Source organism: Hemiscyllium ocellatum, chromosome 34 (assembly GCF_020745735.1).
Source record: "Hemiscyllium ocellatum isolate sHemOce1 chromosome 34, sHemOce1.pat.X.cur, whole genome shotgun sequence".
NCBI lineage: Eukaryota > Metazoa > Chordata > Chondrichthyes > Orectolobiformes > Hemiscylliidae > Hemiscyllium > Hemiscyllium ocellatum.
This window is the reverse complement of record NC_083434.1, coordinates 21,876,954-21,899,269: the sequence shown is the minus strand read 5'-3', so window position 1 is coordinate 21,899,269 and position 22,316 is coordinate 21,876,954. Positions and strand designations below refer to the sequence as shown.

The window sequence follows — 22,316 nt, the reverse complement described above, 5'->3', positions numbered from 1 at the left end:
TCCCTCTACCACTGACAGACTTTTCTAAAATGTACTGTATAAAATCACCAAGGCTCCTTTGGCAGCATCATAATGCATGGTCGCTGCCATCTAGAAAGGCAAGAGCATCAGATATACCACCAATTCTGAGTTTTCCTCCAAATCTGTCAAAATCCTGTCTTGGAAACATAAAATTACTCCTTCAGTGTCACAGGGTCAAAGTCCTGGAATTCCTTCCCTAAACAGTGCATCTACCCACACCAAAGGTGTGGTTCAAAAAGGCTCACCCCATCACCTCTCAGCCAACTAGAGATGGACAGTTAATGTTGACCCAGTTTGTTGAACCAACTTGCCCCAAATGAAAAAAAGATTCACAAGCTTTCAGCCAGTACTGTCTTCTGGAGTTATTGCAATTCATCTTGAAATTCTCTCAGCTTATTCCATGTACCCAATCTCATCACCCTACATTTGTTCACTTGAAATTATTCACGGCACTTTCCAGGGCTGGTCTTCAATCTGTTTGAAGCTTTTCTGCCATTGTTCTGCTTGTACCTTGTTGCTTACAGTCTCATCACATCTGTATAATCAAACCTGAGCAACTTTGTTTCTATTCTTAGGTGAAATATATTGATTGGAATGGTTAATGCACTCTGAATCATGAATCAGTGGTCTTAGTTTGTTTGAGTTGATTTTTGATCAGCTTCAGAAGTTACTTTTGCCCCACACCTCTACCCAACAATACACCTTCCCAACTCTTTTCTCTGTCATTTGTTAATGACAATTCTCTTGCCAAAGCAGTTGATGGCTTCAGTGCTGAAGGAGATTACTGTATAAATAAACTACGTTTAGTATGTTGGCAATTAATGGATTAAAGCTATTTTTCTCTCCTCAGATGATATGAATTGGAATGCATTGGAATGGGATAGAGCTGCAGAAGAGCTTACATGGGAGCGGGTATGTGATCACAAACTCTACTTCAGTTATTCTTTTACTATAGAGATTTTGAAATTAAAACTGACTTTCTTGAGTGCTTTTAAAAATGTTAATCGCAATAAAATTAAAATAAACAGTTACTTTAGCAGTGAGGGTAAGTGGCAAGAATATATTTTGATTTTAAAAATGCAACTTTCCCTTGACCTCAACACCTAATATAGACAACCCGATCAGTTCTGAATCATGAATTGCATTGAAGCACCTGGGTTGTTTTTCAGGCCTGGGAAGGTTGCCAGTCCGTATTGATAGTGATGGGCATCTGAAGGTGGACCTGTAGTATGCATTTGCCAGATCTGCAGAAGGGTAGTCACTCTTTATGAACAGTTGGAATTTCTCCTCCGAGATAGAAGAATTTTATATGAAAAACTAGTTGTGAGTACTAACTCAAACAGGCCAATTATTATCAGCTCATTTTTGTTTGCATACACATGCACAGACCATATATCTGCAATATAAAATCTGTTAGAGGTGGTTCATGCATCTCTCTTCTAAATGTTTTAGATTGCATAGGTAATCATATATGACTGCACCTTCTGGTATTTGCCCATAGCATGATACTGTATACTACTTGTTAGTTTGTTAGCGAACTAAGGTGATGAAAGATATTCAAGCCTTTAAGTTCGCTTCTAGCATGAATTTACAGATAATGTTTAGGGTATGTAAATCAAGATTAATTGAAGATATCACTGGTCATCAATGATTTGCTGCCCTTCGATAAGACTGAACTCTTGTAGGAAGTCTAGCTCGCATTGAGAGGTTCTGTGAAGGAGCAAAGTGGGACCAGGATGTTAACTGCTCAGTAAAATGAATTGGTCAGGGCTTTGGTGTAACTGGAGCTGAAATAAAATTAACTTGGGATGTAGTGTGAACAACATCTGATATGTCTGTGCGTGTGGGGCCAAGTTAATGAGAATGCAACTGTGTTGCAATGAAGTGCGTAGGGTATTTATACATTGGGAAGAAGGTTCTAAGATGGTCTGGTGACAAAGTTTGGGATAACTAATTGGTTGAGAATAATAGTTTGTAATTAGTCCTAATTATCTATTTTGCTCACTAATACCTTGATGGTTGCAGGTGAATACAATGGGGGCTGAGAGCTGAGGTGTTCTATGATGGCATTTGAGCAGCAATCTGCAATTGCAGGAACGTTTTAAACTTTGTAATAATAGTTGTTTATCTAGTTAATATTATGAAATTTATCACGTAATATTGTCACATATAACCATCACTAATATGCAGCTAAATGTCAACACTGAGTCATTAGTGCGGAAAAAGAAGCTATTCAGTCCATCAAGTTCATGCTGTTTTCTAATATATTTTTTCTTTAAGATGCTATGACATGGGTCTTCTATATGTTTTAAAGTTAATATTGCAATTTGGGTAATGTTTTGTATGCTATTCAATTTAGAATTGGTTATTTTAAATTGATCAATTAATGGTATTTTTGTATTGCGTAAATGCACTTAGTTAATTTGAATTACTGTATAGCTCAAAATAAGCTTTATGTGAGGAGTTAAAATAAATTTCGGGAATCAAGTAGTTGTGATTAAAATGTGTGCTGTTAAAACTCATCCACTTTTGTTTCATAGATGCTAGGATTGGATGGTTCCCTTGTATTCCTGGTAAGTTTTAAAAGGAGTTCCGTATTTCAAATAAGTCATCTTTATGCATTCAAGAATGGAAGAGAACATTGCAGTTGATGTACAGGAAACTTTTTATTAACCCCCACTTATGGGGGGAAAACCAAGCGTGTACTGGTTGATTCATGAAGGGCTTTTGCCCGAAACGTCTATTTTCCTGCTCCGCGGATGCTGCCTGAACTGCTGTGCTTTTCCAGCACTCTAATCTAGAATCTGGTTTCCAGCATCTGCAGTCATTGTTTTTACCAAGAGGTCTGTATAATCAATGTAAAAATACACACTAAGTAATAGAAATTAATCCATCACTGTTCTATTTAATTTCACCATGCACCCCATGTAAGTTTTATTAAAGTAATTATTTAGTAGCAGAGAACCTTCTCAGTCACATCCTCAACTGACAACTCAGACATTGCAGAGATTGCAATAACACGGTAAACCTCTGGTATTTCAGGGATGTAATGTTTGCTAGTTTATCGAGGTGATGAATCATTGGGTGCCCGTTAAAACAAAATTTGCTACACTTGTTAATGCTGTCGACCCATTTATAGCTCAGCAGAAATACACAGAAGGGCTTTTGTGTCTTAAGAGTTATTAGCTCATGGTTAAAACTGTAGATTCTTTATGCTTAGCTAGCTTAAACCTATTTTGTGCTTATATTATCAAACGTTTTGATAATATAGGAGAAAAGTAACATGGCCGACTTTATCAAAACAAAAATGGTCCTATTTAGGTCTGTAAATAAGTTGTGAGTAAACTTTATTGTTTAAATGTGATAGCTAAAACAGGAATGGTTTAAAAATCCTGCTTTTTAAAGAGCTTTGTAAAGTTGTCATTATTTAATCCAAACTGTTATTTTGTATTTTTCTGACAGGAGCATGTTTTCTGGGTGGTTTCATTAAATACGCTGTTTATTCTTGTGTTTGGTAAGTACCCCTTGATCTAGATCTTACATCTAATTATAAAATCTTCAAGTTAGAGTTGAGTAAGTAGTTTGTTTTATGTGCACATCCACCCATGGGAAGTCAATTATGGTAATGGTTGTGTCCCAGAACATATTCTCAGTTAATACTCAAAGCAAAAAATATAAATGTATGAAAGTAATTTATGGATTCTATTGCATTCTCAATAGCAGAGTAATTGATTCAGAGTGCAGTTCTGGATGGGATGTCATCAATGTTCCTTTTGTACTCATGCATTTTCCTTAAGTAAAGGAAGTAAAAAAATTTCAGTTCTACAAGAGTATAAATAGATATCCTGCAAGAGTTACCAGTGCTTTGGGACTCTGTTTTAAGCTGAATCTCTTCTTGGGCTATGGGTTTATGATGCTGAATACATTCAAAGGGCATTGTTACCCTAGTGACAACATAAACATCTAAAATAATGTTGTCAAACAAGGATGAACAATAACACTGGTGATGTCACACCACAGGAGGTGTTAGTTTAATATTGATCATGTTTGCTGGACAAGACCTGAGAAATCCACATTGCATTGAGTAACGCAATAGTAAAAATGTTTTAACTCTGGGCAAATTGTGGAAGCTGAGATGGAAGTATTGAATAAGCTATTTGACAGTGATTATAGAGTCCTCATGGCAAATTATAGCTTGTGTTCACCTGATCACCTATCGTTAGATTGGATTGCTTTCGAACCTTTTCAGCATAGAAATTCTGGGAGGTAAGACTCAGTTATTAAAGTGCCATGAGCATATACATTGGAGATATGTTGACTTGAGTCCATCGAAACTCTTAAAATGGGCATCAAATAATGAGTGAATGCTGAAATACCTTGCCTAGTTTTAGTCTGTCCCTCAGAGTTCACCTGTTTGCTGCAGTGTAGCTCTACAGTCACCAGACATTCTTTTATGTATTTTTATTGTGATTAATGATTTTCCACTGATCAAACTATAAGGCCAAACAACTAAATTTTATTTCATCCTCCCAAATTTGTTGCCAATGGGGATTGCTGCACAACAATTAGGAAATTAGATTCCTGGTTCATGGTTTCCACTCCATTGTAGTGTGTGTGCGTGAGAGAGAGAAACAATAATCTCGCTGCCTCTGCCTTGACTGAAATCATTTTATTCGACACCAATTGAAGAATAGAGCACTAAACATTTTATAGCTGTGTACACAACAAGAGGTCTTGGTCTACATTGGTACCATTGACTTTGGTAGGAAAGGAAATGTGGTTCTGGAATCAGAATTGAAGGAGCTGAATAGAAAACAAACAAGCAGGGCCTCAAATATAGTATTCTACGGATTATAATCCATAGGACATGCAAGTGAATACAATAAGGCAAGAATAAGACAGATGAACATGTGGCTGGAAGACTGGTGCAGTAGAGAGATCTTGAGGTTCCTGGGATACTGGTTCTATCTCTGGATAAAATGGCACCTGTACAAACTGAATGGGTTGTCCTGAACAGAGCTGGATTGGATCCCTTACGGGACATTTTGCTAGTGTTGTCATAAAGTCTTGAACTAACTTGACATGGATGTGGGAAGAAAGACTATTAGAGGAGTACTGGCATGTACACAGTACTTGGAGAGACAGATACTGCTGGTATAGAGATCAGAAAGTCAATAAGTTACAATGGAGGAAGCGAGAAATTAATGAAGTCTAAATCCGAGTAACTGCATGTTTCTGTTTGTACAATAAATATGATTGGGGTGTTATAGGCACAGATTGCCATGTGGAAATATATTGTGGCGATAGGAGATCTAGCTTAAGAAGGACTAGGGGTACTGGATGAAAGATATGCCTGGGCATAAAATGTTCTGAAAAGGTAGGTAAAGAAGGAGAGCATTGCAATGATGGTAAAAGTGGATATCCCAACAGGTTTAAAGACAGAATCTATCTCGCTGGAGCTAAGGAATAAACAAATTACTGTGTTTAGTGTAGTCTATAAACCATCAGCTAGCAGAAAGATGTAGAGGAACAAATTGGCATATCTCTAGCTTTCCTGCCAATGTTATAGAGTGGTTTGAACTGGGGATTTTAATGACCCGGTTGTACACTTGGACAGTGGGAGCAGTAAGAATGGAGAATTAAACATTTCTGGATTGGCTTCAGAAAAGCTTCCTACAGTAGTGTATGTCCAGTCTAACTTGAAAAGATGCACCATCGGATCTGGTTCTTGATCAACTTGGTCTACGTAATTTCCAAGTATCAATGGAGGAGCATTTGACAGACTGTTTAGGGTGATGATAGGAAAGAACATTTTCTTAGTGTGGATTATCTAATTAACTGTGGTAGAGCAGAATCAGAAGCTGGCCAGATGGGGTGAAATGAGACTTGTAGTTGAACAATGGAGTGCCTTCATTGAGGAGATGGTTCCCATCCAATCCAAAAATATTCTGTCAAAGGGGAAAAGGAGAGCAAAACCACTCCAGAGCTGCTGAATGAAAAAGGACAAGGAAATTAAAATACAGATAATTACAAATGAGATAAAGACAATTGAGAACTAAGAGGGATGAACTATGAAAAGTCACATTAAGATTTGTGCTGATACTATTTTTGTCTATACTTTTAGTGTGACTTATTAGAAGTAGAATTTGTGATTACACTGATAGTAATATTGATGCTTTTGTATGTTTCAGCATTTTGTCCGTACCATATTGGACACTTCTCGGTTGTTGGTTTGGGCTTTGAGGAGTATGTAAGTACCAATATATGGTGCGTGTCCTTTGAGACGATAATAGATAGTTAAACTAAATTCGTACAATGTCTTGGTATCATCTGTAAATATATTTATGTTGTGTAAATTAGTACCTGTGCTTTTTTTTGTTAAATGCTGTGGTAATCCAGGTTACAGTTGTGATTGTTTTTTCCCAGCAAATTGTTGGGAATTTTTGTTTACCACAAGTCAATGTATTTTGAAGAGTTTGGTGCCACATCCAAATAGTGCGATATGTTTTCCACACTGCGCTTGCTATTTTGAACAGCTTTATTTAAAAATAAAAATTATTTGAAAAACCTGTTTTTTAAAAAAAATACACTTTTAGTTTCCTGAAGAACTCATGTCTGTTCTGTCATTTTGCCCTTTTATACCATTGGGTTACCAATAGATATGAATATCTGGCAGGAGCACACTGTAGTAATTAGTGTGTCACATTGATTGTACTGCATCTTGGGTTGAATATTCCTGGCCCCTCCCTTGCTCACTCAATGTCATTCTTATTTTCCTTCCTATCCCAGATACTTTCATGTGTACTAATATCCCAGTTAGCATTAGCTACCTGAGCACAAACCAGCAATTTAATTTGAGCTTTTTTTTTGTCCGCCCCCACTGCATTCTGCCATCATGAGAACAGTATTTCTGATTAATAATCTGTTCTATAACTGAAGTTTCTTGAATTACTACATAGTTGCATTTTCATAGTTTCTAAATTTATAAAAGTACTTTAACTATACTTTGAAAAAGATAATTGTGAATGTTGTGTATTAAGTTATAAATGATGGAAATGCATTGATACCCTCATGCTGAATGGTAATGCTACCATTACAGAACAATATTAAATCTATTCTTAGACTTAAATATGTGTTTTCTTTATATGCAAAAAAATTATCAAACACAAGATCCTATGATTTTTGATCTTTTGGTAACTTTTATTGTAACTTTATTGATCTTTGTACCAATTGCTATTCTTTTTTCAGGTTCAAGCTTCACATTTTGAAGGCCTGATAACAACTATAGTGGGCTATGTACTCCTGGCTATGACTCTGATAATCTGTCACGTATCCTTCTTATTATCAGAATTGGTTGTGAACTCAAAGTAGCAATGTAGTCTTCATTACTAAATGGTAACAGTTTAAGAACTCTAAATCTGACACCCTCCAACATAAAGCAGCCTGTTTGATTGGCATCACATTCACTTCCTTGACCAACAAAACTCTAAGTGTGTACTATCTACAGGATGCACTGTAGAAATTCACCATTGCTCCTTACACAGAACCTTTCATACCATAGTGATTTTTCCATCCAAAAGGACAAGGGCAGCAGGTCCATGGAAACACCACCACCTGCAAATTCCTCTCCAAGCTACTCACTATCCTGACTTGATGTATATTGCTGTTCCTTTAATGTCACTGGGTGAATGTCCTGGAACTCCCTCACTAACTGCATTAAATGGCAGCCTACAGTACATGGACTGCAGCAGTTCGGAAGGCAACTCACTGTCATCTTCTCAAGGGCCACTATGGATGATCAGTAAGTACTGGCCCAGCCAGTGACACAATCCTATGAGCAAATAAAAAAAAGTTACTGAAGGTTATACACCAGTTAATACTGCAGGGAATTCAACTGTGCTGGACTAACCCATCGAACCATTCAGAAAAGCCTTTCAAGCAATGATGGTTCAGCTCTTTCAAGTTATGCAAATGTGAATTATTTCAGTAGCCTGGTCTTTATCTTTTATGACAACACACCATTCAAGATTAGGTCCACTCTCTGATATGGTTTGTTCTCATTGTACTGTTTACATAAAGCATTATTTTGTTGCGTTTGTTTAACTTAACTGTGTACAGGGCTTGGCTGCACTGGTGAAGTTCCAACGATCCCGACGTTTATTGGGCGTTTGTTATATTGTTGTGAAGGTATTGTTGCATTGTTACAACTATCAATGTGTTTTGTCTTAGATCTTTTGTGTGCTGGTAAACCTTAAAAATACTGTATCCTAATTATGATTCCATATGTTTATAATGTTTTTGAAGGTTTCAAAAGCAACTTTTTATTGAAACTCCGAAGTGAAAAGATTTGATACAAAATACAAAAAAGTGCCGAAAGTCTGTTAGAATCTGGGTAGAGAGAAAGTATTTTAGGTTGACCTTTCATTAGCATTGGAGGAGATGATGAGATGTATTAGGTTGTAAATAAATCAATGGGGAGATTGGAGAAAAAGAATAAAAGGTCCTGGATAGACTGGAAAGCAGGAAAGATTGATGTGGGTTGATAGCGCAAGGCCAAAGGAGCGATGCTTTAACAGGTAAAGAAACAAAGGATGGGTCTAGAGGATTGTGAATGACCAAATGCTGATTAGCTGTTGTCTGCCAGCAAAAATAAAGATAATTAGAAAAACCAAAACCAGGAAGGAATGGTAGACAACGGTTATGGTCAAAAATTGTTGAACTCTGTTGAGGCTAGTAGGCTGCAAAATGCCTAAACAAAAAAAGGTGTTTTTCTTCATTGTGCTTCATTGGAACAACCTCCAAAAGCTGAAGACAGAGAGCTGAGAATTACAGGCACTGTTTGTTCTCTCCCTTTCAATTGCTTTACAATGTTTTACATCTGTAAACGCTAATGAACGACTATCAAACTGAAATGTTATATTTACTCTCAAATAGGACCTAATTTGCTGCATGCTTCAATCATTTCTGCTTTTATTTCTATTTCCAGTGTTGATTGTATTTTATTTTTGGCTTCAGGTACAAAATATATTACCCATTGAATTTGCTTTTATTGTCAGTAATAAATTGACCCCAGTAAAATCTACTATGCTCTATTTTGTCATTGCTATCCTCAAGCCTTTAAAAAGGTCATTAGCAAAAACTTCCTTATTATCTTTCCAAACAAAAAAGGTTTTTGTTGATTATCAATGAACAAAGTCCCACACTAAGGGCATTCTGATTTTAGACCAGGTACGTAAAAATATTTCTGAATTAAATTCACAGCCAGATCGTAATTTAGTACGGCTCCTCGTTAACTGAAAATAATATGTGGGTGGCATCCCTCCAGGGTATAGTCTATGATTTGAGAGCAATCTCTTGGAGACATCTGAGTTTGGATCTTTAAAGTAGTGGTGATAATTTGAAAAATTGCCGCTGAGTTTGACAACTCACCTGACATAGTACTGCTGTGCATTTCTATGGGAGTCTTCCTAGCCCCTCGTTCTTAGAAATGTGCAGTGCAACGTCTGTTGTGGAATTTGATCATAGTGGAGGTGGGACATAGAAAATAGGAGACATCTGCCTTTGTCTTCCTTTCTTTTAAAGAACAAAGAAAATTTACAGCCTAGGAACAGGCCCTTCGGCCCTCCAAGCCTGAGCCGATCCAAATGTACTGTCTAAACTTGTCGATCAATTCCTAAGCATTTGTATCCCTCTGTTCCCCACTTACTCATGCATTTATCCAGACGCATCTTAAATGAATGTACCGTGCCTGCGTCTACCATCTGTGCTGACAACGAGCTTCAAACACCCACAACCCTCTGTGTGAAGTACTTTTGCCGTGTGTATCCCCCTTAAACTTTCCATCTCTCTCCTTGAAAGCATGACCTCTGGTTATTTGATCCTTCACCCTGGGAAAGAGTGCAGTTGTTTTGAAAGCTTCTTTTCCCAAAGGTCCCAAGCAATGCAACAGCTTATAAAACACCAATTACTGCTCCTTGAATTTGAGAAAATCTGCTCCAACAATGAAAGTACCTCAAAAAAAAATGCAATTCTTACAGCCACAATTTTTTTTCCTGTCCTCCATTTTGGATTACCCACAGTTGCAGCAAAAAGAATTATAATTAATAAGATTTGCTCAAGTGTACAGAATAGAGTTGTCGAATGTATTGATGGAGATTTTGTTTAACCAATGATGTGTCTTTATGTATATTATACAGAACATGTTTTTTTTTATTTAGGTGTCCTTGCTGGTAGTTGTGGAAATTGGTGTTTTCCCTCTGATATGCGGCTGGTGGCTTGACATCTGTTCACTCGTAAGTTGCTTCATGATAACGAGCTTTATCAGTGATTCATTGGAAAGTAGTTCTCGAAGTTTTATCCTGTATTTTTAAAAAAAGGTGTTTTAATCAAGTATGTTTTTGAATTGCTGTTAAACTTGTTGCACATGCTCATTTTCAAATCCCATTATAACCTCGCTCATTCCTGTATCCGTAACATAATCCAGGTCCATGATCTCTGCACTACACCAGTCTGGTCTCTTGAACCCACCTGATTTTAATCTCCACCGATGGAAAGCCTCAACAGTCTTAATTACCCAGGAGCATCTTGATGGAAATTTAGCTCTGTCATTCTTGAGTAACAGGCATTCTGGCTAATACGTTTGCCCATCTGTTGCTGTATTGACATTGACTGACCATTTCTCCATCCCACCTGCTCTTAAATGGAGCCCAGCTGTGTTAATCTGAGTGAAGAACATTTTAGCTACTTGAGCTCCTCAACATGCCAAAATTAGCTAATCAACACTGTTCGGTGTGATTTAAGGTCATTTAAGTTGAGGTTCATGTTCGCAATATTCTTATTCCAATTGATTTTTTTATATTGGGGTAATACTTTTTGACAAGGTTAACTGTATGAAACTTTCTGTGGACCCCTGTTTAAAATGCCTGCCTCAAAAGATGGCATGGACTGAATGGTTGGCTGAGCTTAGAGCCAGTAAGAGAGTTTAGGTCCAGGATTGTTTATGCTGTCTTGTGCTTCTCTAGTGCATTCTGGAAAGGATTGATGTTTGATAAGCCTCAAACATTTTCAGTCAGCCTTGGTATTTTTTGGGATAGATAGCAAACTGTTTTCTGGATTTTTCTGCAAGACTGTTCTGACTCTGTACTGGGTCTTCTGTTGAACACGCCTCGATGTGCTTGTCACTTAAATGAACAACTGATAAACAATTGCTTTCTTTTGCTTGATCTCTGACATGTAAGGATGCAGAATTCAATTACAACCATACTTTATGGCATTTCTCAGAACAGTGTCAATGTACAAATGTATAATTTAACCTGATTGTGTTACACTTGCATGAATGTTGCTAATCCAGGGAAAAAAAGCTGTCTGCTCACAACAAAAATTAAGGACTTTACAAGCCTACAGAAAACCAGAAATAAGATTTCATAATTTCAGATTTACTGAGCGAAAAGAAAGCTAGCATTTGTAAATAAAGCAATGACACATCTAAAAGGACTGTTAGGTTCTTAATAGTGAAATGGATATTGACTTTTAATCACTTTTAGCCTGGATTAAAAAGTGTATTTTTAAAAATGGGGCTATCATGAAATGTAGATTAGCTGCAGTGATGGGTCTGACATTTTGCTGATTTTAATCTGCTCCAGGAAATGTTTGATGCGACATTGAAAGACAGGGAGCTGAGTTTTCAATCTGCGCCTGGAACCACAATGTTCCTCCACTGGCTGGTGGGGATGGTCTATGTGTTCTACTTCGCATCTTTCATTCTTCTACTCAGAGAGGTGAGCAGATGTTAATTCAGCCATTCATAGACTTGAAGTTCTGCTGGGATTTCTGTAATGAAGTTATTGATTCCTGCACCTCTTTTAGGAGATGGTTGAAATCTAATGGCAACACAATCGTGGCCATCTTCACAAAGTTTCTCAATTCTGCTTCACAGTGCTTGAGTGCCTTGCTTGTGTCTCCTTGTTGTGTTATGCTTATATCGTTTGAAAACAGCTTGATTCTGCAACTTCTGTGTGTTCTCAGCCGAGTTATAGTGTGTCAAGCATTTTTTGTATCAGGCGTCTGTCGCTGAATTGCAACATTTTCCTTGCCTTTAGATAAACCATGCACTGCGGTTTTTCCTGCTAGATGAACAAATATTATCTTGTTCTTTTATTTTCTGAGCTAGGCATTCACCAAGAGGTTCACTACTGCTGTTGGGCAGGGTCTACGTTAATTTGGCAAGGTGATGGGCACTAGATTGCACAATTAGAAAGTAGAAACAAAATAAAAATATGGGTTAGGTAAGTTGGAGAGTAGCACACTAAGAAATAGAATGGTATTTGGAGGCATGAACAAAATACAAAAATTTAAATATTGCTGCAAAAAGACACTTTTTTTTGTATGCAAGTCATTGTTGCATAGGATTTTCAGTTGGGCTTGCACTTACGTGCATTGGAGGTGACATAGTTAATGTTCGAGGCCCTGTTCTTTGCAGATTGTCCTCAGTAAAGGCCTCACCTTCATTCGACTACACTCCTGGATCAATATGTTCAGCACACGTTGCAACATTGAACATTTCTTCCGTCTCCTGGCTTACTTTTTCCATCAAGACTCCTGCCCGAGGATGACGACTCGTGACTCCAACACACACCATTCACCTGGACACACTGCTGGCCTGTTAACCACCCTCGATCTCCATTTCCAACTGCCACTGTGACATACACCACCTCAACCTGTCCACCCCCCTCACCCACTCCAACTTCTCATCTTTACACCACACAGCCCTTCACTCCCTCTGCTCCAACCCCAACATCACCACCAAACCAGCAGACAAGGGGGGCAGTATGGTAGTTTGGTGCACCACCCTCCATATGGCTGAAGCCTGGCACCAACTCATAGATACCTTCTCCTACTGCACTCGTGACCACAGCCTCACCTCCCATCACTAAAACGCCTTCTCCCAGACCATCCACAGCCTCATTACCTTTGGGGATCTCCCATTCACAGCCTCCAATCTCATAGTCCGGGAACCCCACAATGCCCAATTCTACCTCCTATTCGGAATTTACAAATCTGACTGCCCAGGTCGACCCATTATCTCAACCTGCTTCTACACCACTGAACTTACCTTTGCATACTTTAATACTGTCCGGTCCCCCTTAATCCAGGAACTCCCCAACTACCTTCGGGTCACCACCCACGTCCTTCACCTTCTCCATGACTTTTGTTTCCCCGGTCCCCATCGCCTTGTCTTCACCATGGACATTAAATCCCCATGCACATCTGTCCGCCATAACGAAGGCCTCCACCTTTCACTTCTTCCTCTCACCCCGACCCAACCAGTACCCTTGCACTAACATTCTCATTTGACTGGCTGAACAGATCCTCACCCTCAACAATTTCTCCTTCCAATCCTCCCAACTTCTCCAGACCAAAGGCGTAGCTATGGGTACCTGCATGGGCCCCAGCTATGCCTGCCTCTTCAGATATGTGGAACAGTCCATCTTCTGCAACAACACCAGCACAATTCCCCACCTTTTCCTCCTCTACATTTGATGACTGGAGCGGTGCTACCTCATGCTCCCACGAGGGGGTTGAACAGTTCATCAACTTCACTAACACTTTCCACCCCAACCTCATGTTTTCTTGGACCACCTCAGATACCTTCCTCCCCTTCCTGGACCTCTCCATCTCCGGCAACCGACTCAACACTGACATCCACTACAAACCTACTGACTCCCAAACTATCTGGGCTACACCACCTCCCACCCTGCCTCCTGTAAAAATATTACTCCTTATTCCCAGTTCCTCTGCCGCATCTGCTCCCAAGAGGACAAATTCCACCATAGAACATCCCAGATAGCCTCCTCCTTCAGTACCAGCAATTTCCCTGTAGTTGACGATGCCCTCCAAAACATCTCCACCTTTGTCCTTGAACCTTACCCCTCCCAACACAACAAGGAGAACACTCCTCTGGTCCTCGCCTTCCACCCCACCAACCCCTGTATATTGCGTCATGCTCCACCATTTCCGACACCTACTAACAGACCCCACCACCAGAGAGATATTTCCATCCTGTATCTGCACTTCAGAGAGACCACTCCTTCCACGACTCCCTTGTCAGGTCCACCCACCCCCACCGCCCAACCACCACATCCGCCAACACCAACCCACCTTCCTCCTCACGCCGCAAAACCTGCGCCCACACCTCTTTCTCCCCCCCCCCCCCCCCCCCCCCCCCCCCCCCCCCCCCCCCATCCAAGACCCCAAAGGATCCTTCCACATCCGCCAGAATTTTACCTGTACCTCCACAAATGTCACCTACTGTATCTGTTACACTCTATGTGGACTCCTCTACATCGGGGAGACAGGATTCCAACTTGCAGATTGTTTCAGAGAGCATCTGTGGGACACCTGCACTAAACAACCCCAACACCCTGTCGCCGAACACTTCACCTCCCCCCTCCGACTCCACCAAGGACATGCAGATCCTGGGCCGCCTCCATCACCAAAGTCGAACTACCCAACGCCTGAAGAAGAACACCTTGTCTTCCACTTGGGACGGACCCATCACGTGGGATCAATGTCGATTTCACCAGTTTCCCCATTCTCCCCCCCACCTTATCCTCGTCCCAGTCTTCCAACTCGGCACTGCCCTCTTGAATGGTCCTGCCTGTCCATCTTCCTTCCCACCTTTCTGCTCCACCCTCCTATCTGATCTCTCACTTTCATTCCCACCATCATCTAAACATTGCATTCCCAACTACCTTCCCCAGCCCCACCCCCTTACATTTATATCTCACCCACCTTGGCCCACAAGCCTCATCCCGATGAAGGGCTTATGCTTGAAATGTCAATTCTCCTCCTCGGGTGCTGCCTGGTCGGCTGTGCTTTTCCAGCACCACACTCTCGACTCTGATCTCCAGCATCTGCAGTCCTCACTTTCTCTTAGATAGGAAGAATATGTATACATACTGCCCATTCCAACACAAAACAAAAACATTTATCTGGGCAACATTGTGACCAATGAGTCAATCTGCCTAGTTTAAAACTTAAACAAATCTTGGTAATTAATTATGTCTTCATTAACTGGTGAATTCTTAATGGCACCACCTTTACCGATCAAAGCCTATTTGGTAGCCAGTTAACACTTTTAAAATAATATTGCCATTTGATATTCCATTTGAATTGTCATGGTGAGTGCAAGGTAGAAAGCGCTCAAATACCCAAATACAGGAACGTCTAAGATAATTTCAGTGCATGTGTGAGTATGCATGAATCATTGTAAATCAGGTTGACGAACTGCTGACACAAGTCTGTGCCTGGGGTATTGCTGTGATAATGCCGACGTGGGCCAAAAAGAGAGCGATTGGATATTTGACTTTCTTGAATGCAAGTTGTTCTGGAAAGACGCAGAATGAAAGAAAGCAAAGTGAAGCATTGGTAATATTGATTAATAATGTTGCAGTCTAAAGAAAGGATGTCTTCTGGAGTGGGTGCATACCAGAATGTATTTGGTTGAAGTTAACAAACATTACTGGTGTCACTATAAAACTTGGTGTACTCTATTCACTTCCAACTAGTTGAATGGATTCGGAGAAATTTTCAGGGAAATTTGCATCGGTATTCAATAGGTGCAGGATAATTGTTTATTTTAAAATGGATTCTCCCAATATAAACTTAATATTTGGTAATGCAGAGAGGGTGAAACATTTCTGATCTGTTCATGAGAACCTTTTGATAATTTCCAGCCTTATGGGGAAGGAAGCATTGTTAGGGCTGGTTCTGAGCAATGAGATGGAAGTATCAGGAAAGGGAACAAGACCGTAAAACTATGCAGTTTGGATTGACCATTTAAAAAGAGCAAATTTGTTCAGATTTTGACCATCTACAGATTTTGCTTTTAGTTTGAATATTTGCTCTCAAATGTTTATTTAAAAAAAGAATATGCTAAATACTGTTGATACTTTGCTATACTATAATCGATGTGGTTAATCCAGAGTGATTAAAATTTAGAAACTTAGCTGTTCCTTAGTTGGGGAAACCTGATCGACCACACAGTTAATCACACAACAGTTTTTAATTTTGCTCAACTGAATTTTTTTAAGCCTCCTGCCTCTTTCACTACTTTATTGATGCTCCTAAGTGCAGTGTTTAATGTTTTGTTTCAGGTGTTGAGACCAGGTGTCTTATGGTTTTTGAGAAATCTGAATGATCCAGATTTTAATCCAGTCCAAGAGATGATTCATCTACCTATTTATAGGCATTTCAGACGCTTTATATTGTCTGTGGTAAGTACAGTATTAATGTTTGATTACTCTTGAAATTAAATTCTCTCTTTAGAATAAAGAATTTAACTTAAGAAGGAATGCACAATAAGAAATGGTAGCCTTGTGCAATTGAGTGGGCAGATGTTTTAGGTGAAAAAAGAATGAGCAACCTCTGGAAAAGTTTGTTTGGAAACAGAGAATTTGGCAGTATTCAGGTGAGTATGATTCTGTGAAGTACACATAGTGGAGTGGGGTGTGTGAACGTTGAGTTTTTGAACATTTTAATTTTTTTTCGTTGTCATTGTAAGAGTAGGTGGAGATCTACCAAGGAAATAATGGAAACCTCTAATTCCATCAGGGGTTTTTGTCGTAGTTGATCACTATTTTTCAACAATTGGGTTTCAGAGAAGCATTTTGAAAGTTAGTGAAACAAAAGTAATTTTTTTTGTTCAAATACTAAATCCTTGCAAATCTATCTGTAAACACAGGTATACTTACACATAAGTTTCATGTAAATAGGTTGGCACATATCAGACAGAATCTAAGTATAGAGATTTGAAGTTATGTAAATCTGAAAACTTTATTTTAATTTTTCATGTATAACTTGATTAAGATTCTTATCTTATTCTTTGCAGATTGTCTTTGGCTCTATTGTCCTCCTTATGCTTTGGTTGCCAATTCGTATTATTAAGACTGTAGTCCCTGATTTTCTACCATACAATGTAATGCTTTACAGGTAATACCTGTTCTTATCTATACTTGCCGGCATAACAACTTGTAACCTGTATGCACACTTCACTGAAAGTTCTGTGACAGCTGGGATCAAAGTCTTTTGAGGGTTTCTCTTGAGATTTTGTCAATGGCTACTTTTTGATTTTCAAGAACTGCTTTTTCATTCTCACTGATTCATTTGTATCCAGTGTATTCAGTGCCATGAAATTGGTGTGTAATTGTGTTCTTTGCTTTCTTGTTCACCTTCCCATTTATGATGGATTCCTGCGGCCAAGACACTGCTGTGAGTTTAGTAAGTGTTATGATCCCAGACCATACCAGCAAATTTTGCTATTGATCAAGGTCTAATAATCATTATTTGTAAATTAGACAAAAATGAAATCCAGGGGATTGAAGAGAAGGGAAAATTCAAGAGGAGAAAATGAAAGTTCTTGGCTATCAGAGGAAAGATTTGTACCTTTTTGTGTTCTAATTTGCAATCTTGTTAAACAATGTGTATCACTCGTTTAGTGTTTGCTTTTTTTGGTTTCTCTGCAGTGATGCCCCAGTCAGTGAACTGTCTCTAGAGCTTCTGCTACTGCAAGTTGTATTGCCAGCTTTACTGGAGCAAGGACACACTCGACAATGGTTGAAGGGTCTGGTCCGAGCTTGGACAGTCTCAGCTGGATATTTGCTGTACGTAGTTCTAACATTTTCTATTTGGTAATATTTGATACGGTAAGAATTTGGACTCTACGTTAGGTCTTGTTCGCAAAAGATTCGTGCAGGCACACGTCAATCCAAAGTGTTTAGGATAATACTTTGTTCGCAGTAGGAAATATTTACTGTGATTGAACAGTCTAATGTCGTGATATTGTTCCCTTATCCAATCTATTTTAAAGTGGATTTTCTAAGTGATAACACTTGGATTTCAAAGTCCAGACGAGGTGGTGGAGGCTGGTACAGTTACAACGTTTAAAAGGCATCTGCATGGGTATTTGAATAGGAAGGGTTTACAGGGATATGGGCCATGTGCTGGCAAATGGGACTAGATTAGTATAAGCTATCTGGTCGACATGGGGGAGTTGGGCCATAGGATCTATTTCTGTGCTGTAAATCTCTACGATTCTCTGACTTAATGAAGCTTTCACTCACCTTAGAAATTAGGTGAGATCTAATTGCTGTGTGCTGATTGCAAGCATTGGTGCTTGCTGCTTTGCTTGGGGAAAGCTGCTCATGTTGAATTAGTGATTGCTGGCACAGGTTTCTCCTTTCACACCATCAGTTTTAATCTAGCTGTAAGATGAGAGAATTGCTTTGCATCCATCAGGGTAGGCAGCTAAAAACTTTATTCATGCAGACAACACACTAGAACGAAAAATAACTCTGTCCCTTCACATTTAATTTTAAATGTGACTTGATAAACGAAGTAATCATGGTATACATATCAGACTATGGTAAATGTCAATTGTAAAAAAAAGGCTTTATTTAAAGAACAACACACCCTCTAAAGAAACATAGAATCACCAATAGCAGTCTCTAGATGAACATATTTAATTGTACACGTGCAAATTCCGCAATTTTCAGTTTCGGGAGCAGTAATGCTCATGGTCTTTTGATCCAGTCTGTCCAGGTACAGAAATTCTGATGTGTATCACCGATAGACATCTTTAAGAATAAATTCAGCGGAATGAATACTACATAGACACAATAAGTACCGAGTAAATCCATTTGCTGCAAAACTTCAGGATTTCTTATTGTTTAATATCTTGAATGCATTTTCTTCACGCTGTTAGGGACCTCCATTCATACTTGCTCGGAGATCAGGAGGAAAATGAGAACAATGCGAACCAACAGGCAAACAATAACCAGCAAGCTCGCAATAACAATGCCATCCCTGTAGTAGGGGAAGGACTTCATGCAGCTCACCAGGCCATACTGCAGCAGGGTGGGCCTGTAGGCTTTCAACCCTATCGGAAGCCTTTACAGTTTCCTCTGAGAGTAAGTGACTTCTAAAGTTTCAACCTTGTTTTAATACTTAATTATCGTCAAAATTCTTTAACAATATAAGCACAAGTGTAAATTTTTTGTATCTGTGTGTCAGATGATCATAACTGCTTGAAGAATAAATTCCTGCTTTTAAAAACAACGACAGATAGTGTTGCAAGTTTACTCTTACACAGGAATGTGGAATAGTTATTGTCTGTTGTAGTTTTGAAGAATGAGAGAGGCGAAATGAGTAGAACTTATGAATAAAATAAAGGTGCAGTCACTGTGATGGGGCTAAACAACAAGCCTGCAAAAGCCAGTGGGAGATAGAGGAACAGATATGTGAGCAGATCATAGTAAGCTGTGGGTGATTTTAATTTGTTCAGTACTGACTGAGCTCCTTTAGTGCCAAGGTCTTAGATTGGAGACAAAAAAATCTGCAGATGCTGGAATCCAAAATAGGCAGGAGGCTGGAAGAACATAGCAAGCCAGTCAGGAGGTGGAGAAGTCGACATTTCGGATGTAGCCTGAAGAAGGGTTACGCCTGAAAGGCCTTAGATTGGGCAGAATTTGGTGCAGCCAGAATAGTTTCTTGAAACAATGTGTGGATAGTCCAGTTAAGGAAGGACCCATACTAGACCTTGAATTGGGCAATGATCCTAGCTGATGGAAGTTTTAGAAACCGTGATCATAATCATAACATTAATCCTAAGTTTTAAGATAGCTATGGATGAGGGTAAGATTGGTCCACAAGTGAAAGTGTAAATTGGGTGAATTACAACCATATTAGGCAGGAAGAGGCAAAATTAGATTGGGGGAGGTGGCTGTTGCGGCACAATCCACATCTGATAGGTGGGAGTCTTTTAATAACAGTTGATTGGAGTTTAGGATCAGCATGTTCCTGTGAGGATAAAAGATAAGGATGGCAAAATTTTGGCCTGAATGATGAGAGTTATTGAAAGGAATGTTAAAACGGAAAAGGAAGCATATGTATGGTTTAGGAAACTGAAGTCTAACAAGGCCTTTGAGGAAGATAAATGAAATAGGAAAGAACTTAAACAATGAGTTAAGAGGTTGAAAAGGGGTCATAAAGTGTCCGTGGCAAGTACGATTAGGAGTGTCCCAAGGCATTTCATCTATATGTTCGGAGCAAGAGATTAGCTAGGAAATGGGTAGGTCCACTCAAGGGCAAAGGGAATTTGTGTTGAGCCTGAGGAAGCGGGTGAGGTCCTAAATGTGACTTTGCTTCAGTATTCACCAAGGAGAAGAACGTGGACAGTGATAAAACTAGGGAGGGATATGTTATTTTGGGGCATGTCAATATTAAGGAGGAAATTATGTTGGATGTCTTAGACACTTTTAAGGCAGATGAGTTAAGGGTCTGGTGGGATCTATCCTAGATACTGAGGGAGGCAAAGGAGGAGATTGCTGGAGTCTTGACAGAGATCTTTATATCCTTTTTAACCACTGGTGAGGTCCTAGAAAACTGGACAATTGTCAGTATTGTCCCTTAGTTTAAGAAGTGCACAGAGATAATCCAGGAAATTATTGGCTGGTGAGTCTTGCATCAGTGGTGGGGAGAATATCAGAGAAAATTCTTAGCAACATACTATACTTGCATTTGGAAAGGAATGGACTCATTAGGAATAGTCAGCATGACTTTATGCAGGGGAGGGTTTGTCTCCAATTTGAGTTCTTTTAGAAAATGACAAAATTAATTGAGGGTAGGGCAGTGCAAGTCATTCTGATGCAACGCACGTTTCATCAATGCGAATTGGCTACAACGCAAACTTTGTACTGAACAGGTATAGCAGTTTTCCATGGCACAGTTTTCTATAGTGAGGTTGCAGAGGAATGCAACTTCAATGTTAGACCAGAAGTAAAACATTTGGTAGGCTAGTCCAGCAGATTGAGTCATGTGGGATTCATGTTTTGTTGGATACAAAATTGGTTTATAGAAGGCTGTGGAAGGGTGTTTATCTGATTGGATGTCTGTGAACAGTGGTGTTCAGCAAGGATTGGTTCTGGGATATCTGTTGTTTGTAATATATGTAAATGTTCAGGTTGAAAATATATGTAATCTGAATAGTAAGTTTGCAGATGACATGAAAATTGGTGGTGTTTAGGAGAGTGAGGAAGGTTGTCAAAGGAAAGAGCAGGATATGGATTGTTTGGCAGAGAAATGGCAGATGAATTTAACCTGGATAAATGTGAAGTGATGCATTTTGAGGTCAAATGCAAGAAGGAAGTATGCAGTAAACGGGAGGACTCTTCGCAGCATTGCTATTCAAAGAGATCTAAGAATGCAAGTCCACAGCTCCCTGAAAGTGATGACACAAGTGGATATGGTGGTAAAGAAGGCATACGGCATGCTTGCCTTTATTGCCTGCATTGAATATAGAAGCTGGTAAATTGTGTTACAGCTGAATAAACTTTTAGTTAGACCATATTTGGAGGGGAAAGTATAGAAGCGACATGGAAGACAATTTTTTTTTCACGGGGAGTGGGTGCCTGGAATGCACTGCCAGAGGGCTTGGTTGAAGCAGATACAATAATAATGTTTGAGGCATTCACATAAATGCAAACAGGTAGGCAACAGAGGGATATAGGCTATTTACAGGCAGATAGGCATGGCATCGTGGTCAGCACAGACCTTTTGGGCTTAAGGGCCTGTTCCTATGTTATAATTATCAGCATTGATGAAATAATTTCGTCTGAATTAATTTCTGAATTCCACTACAAATCAAAGGTGTCAGGATCTCTAGAGCATGTGTACTAGGTTTTAAGTAATGCTGCTGGTGCATGAGCACCTGATCATGTTGCCTTTCCAGTTCATTAGCATGAATATCTAACATGTAGGCTGCATGTGGTTGCTGTGCATCACATCCCAGTTAAAATTTCTGCTTTACTTTGTGGGTAAGTTTGACTTTCCAGTGCAGTGCATTACAGATGTGCCAAGTGGGAAACCTTGTGTGTAGGAATTTCTCACTTAGCTCAGTTAATAATTAATTGGCTTTATGCTCGAAGTCATGGTCTCAAACCACACATTGGGAGGTAATTTTTTTTTAAAATTACTATTGCTTACTCATTATTCTTTGGTAAGTGAATAAATTGTAAACTGGTAAACAAATCCATTTGAAAATAGCTGCAAATACCCAAGGATATTTCTGATTGGAATTTGTGTTTGTAAAGTTACCATAGTCCCAGAGGGCTTGGAATTAAATGTTTTAGCATGTATTTTACTCAAATTTGTTCTCATTAGAGAGACAGAGAGGCGACTGGTAGTGAGTTTAACCGGAAGGTCACTATGTTTCAGATTCGTGGTAATCTCAACCGGTACAG

The 22,316-nt window shown here is 39.2% G+C and overlaps 1 protein-coding gene across 1 annotated transcript in view; it reads left to right on the top strand.

The window, feature by feature from the left end:
* Positions 1–22,316, top strand: part of marchf6 (membrane-associated ring finger (C3HC4) 6) — a 77,992-nt gene that overhangs the window by 41,482 nt on the left and 14,194 nt on the right. The window contains exons 8-19 of the mRNA XM_060850088.1: positions 872–933; positions 2,562–2,594; positions 3,484–3,535; positions 6,213–6,271; positions 7,270–7,350; positions 8,140–8,208; positions 10,239–10,313; positions 11,664–11,798; positions 16,176–16,295; positions 16,910–17,010; positions 17,544–17,681; positions 18,782–18,986. Coding sequence (XP_060706071.1) covers positions 872–933; positions 2,562–2,594; positions 3,484–3,535; positions 6,213–6,271; positions 7,270–7,350; positions 8,140–8,208; positions 10,239–10,313; positions 11,664–11,798; positions 16,176–16,295; positions 16,910–17,010; positions 17,544–17,681; positions 18,782–18,986 — 1,130 coding nt within the window. The remainder of the gene's footprint in view (positions 1–871; positions 934–2,561; positions 2,595–3,483; positions 3,536–6,212; positions 6,272–7,269; positions 7,351–8,139; positions 8,209–10,238; positions 10,314–11,663; positions 11,799–16,175; positions 16,296–16,909; positions 17,011–17,543; positions 17,682–18,781; positions 18,987–22,316) is intronic.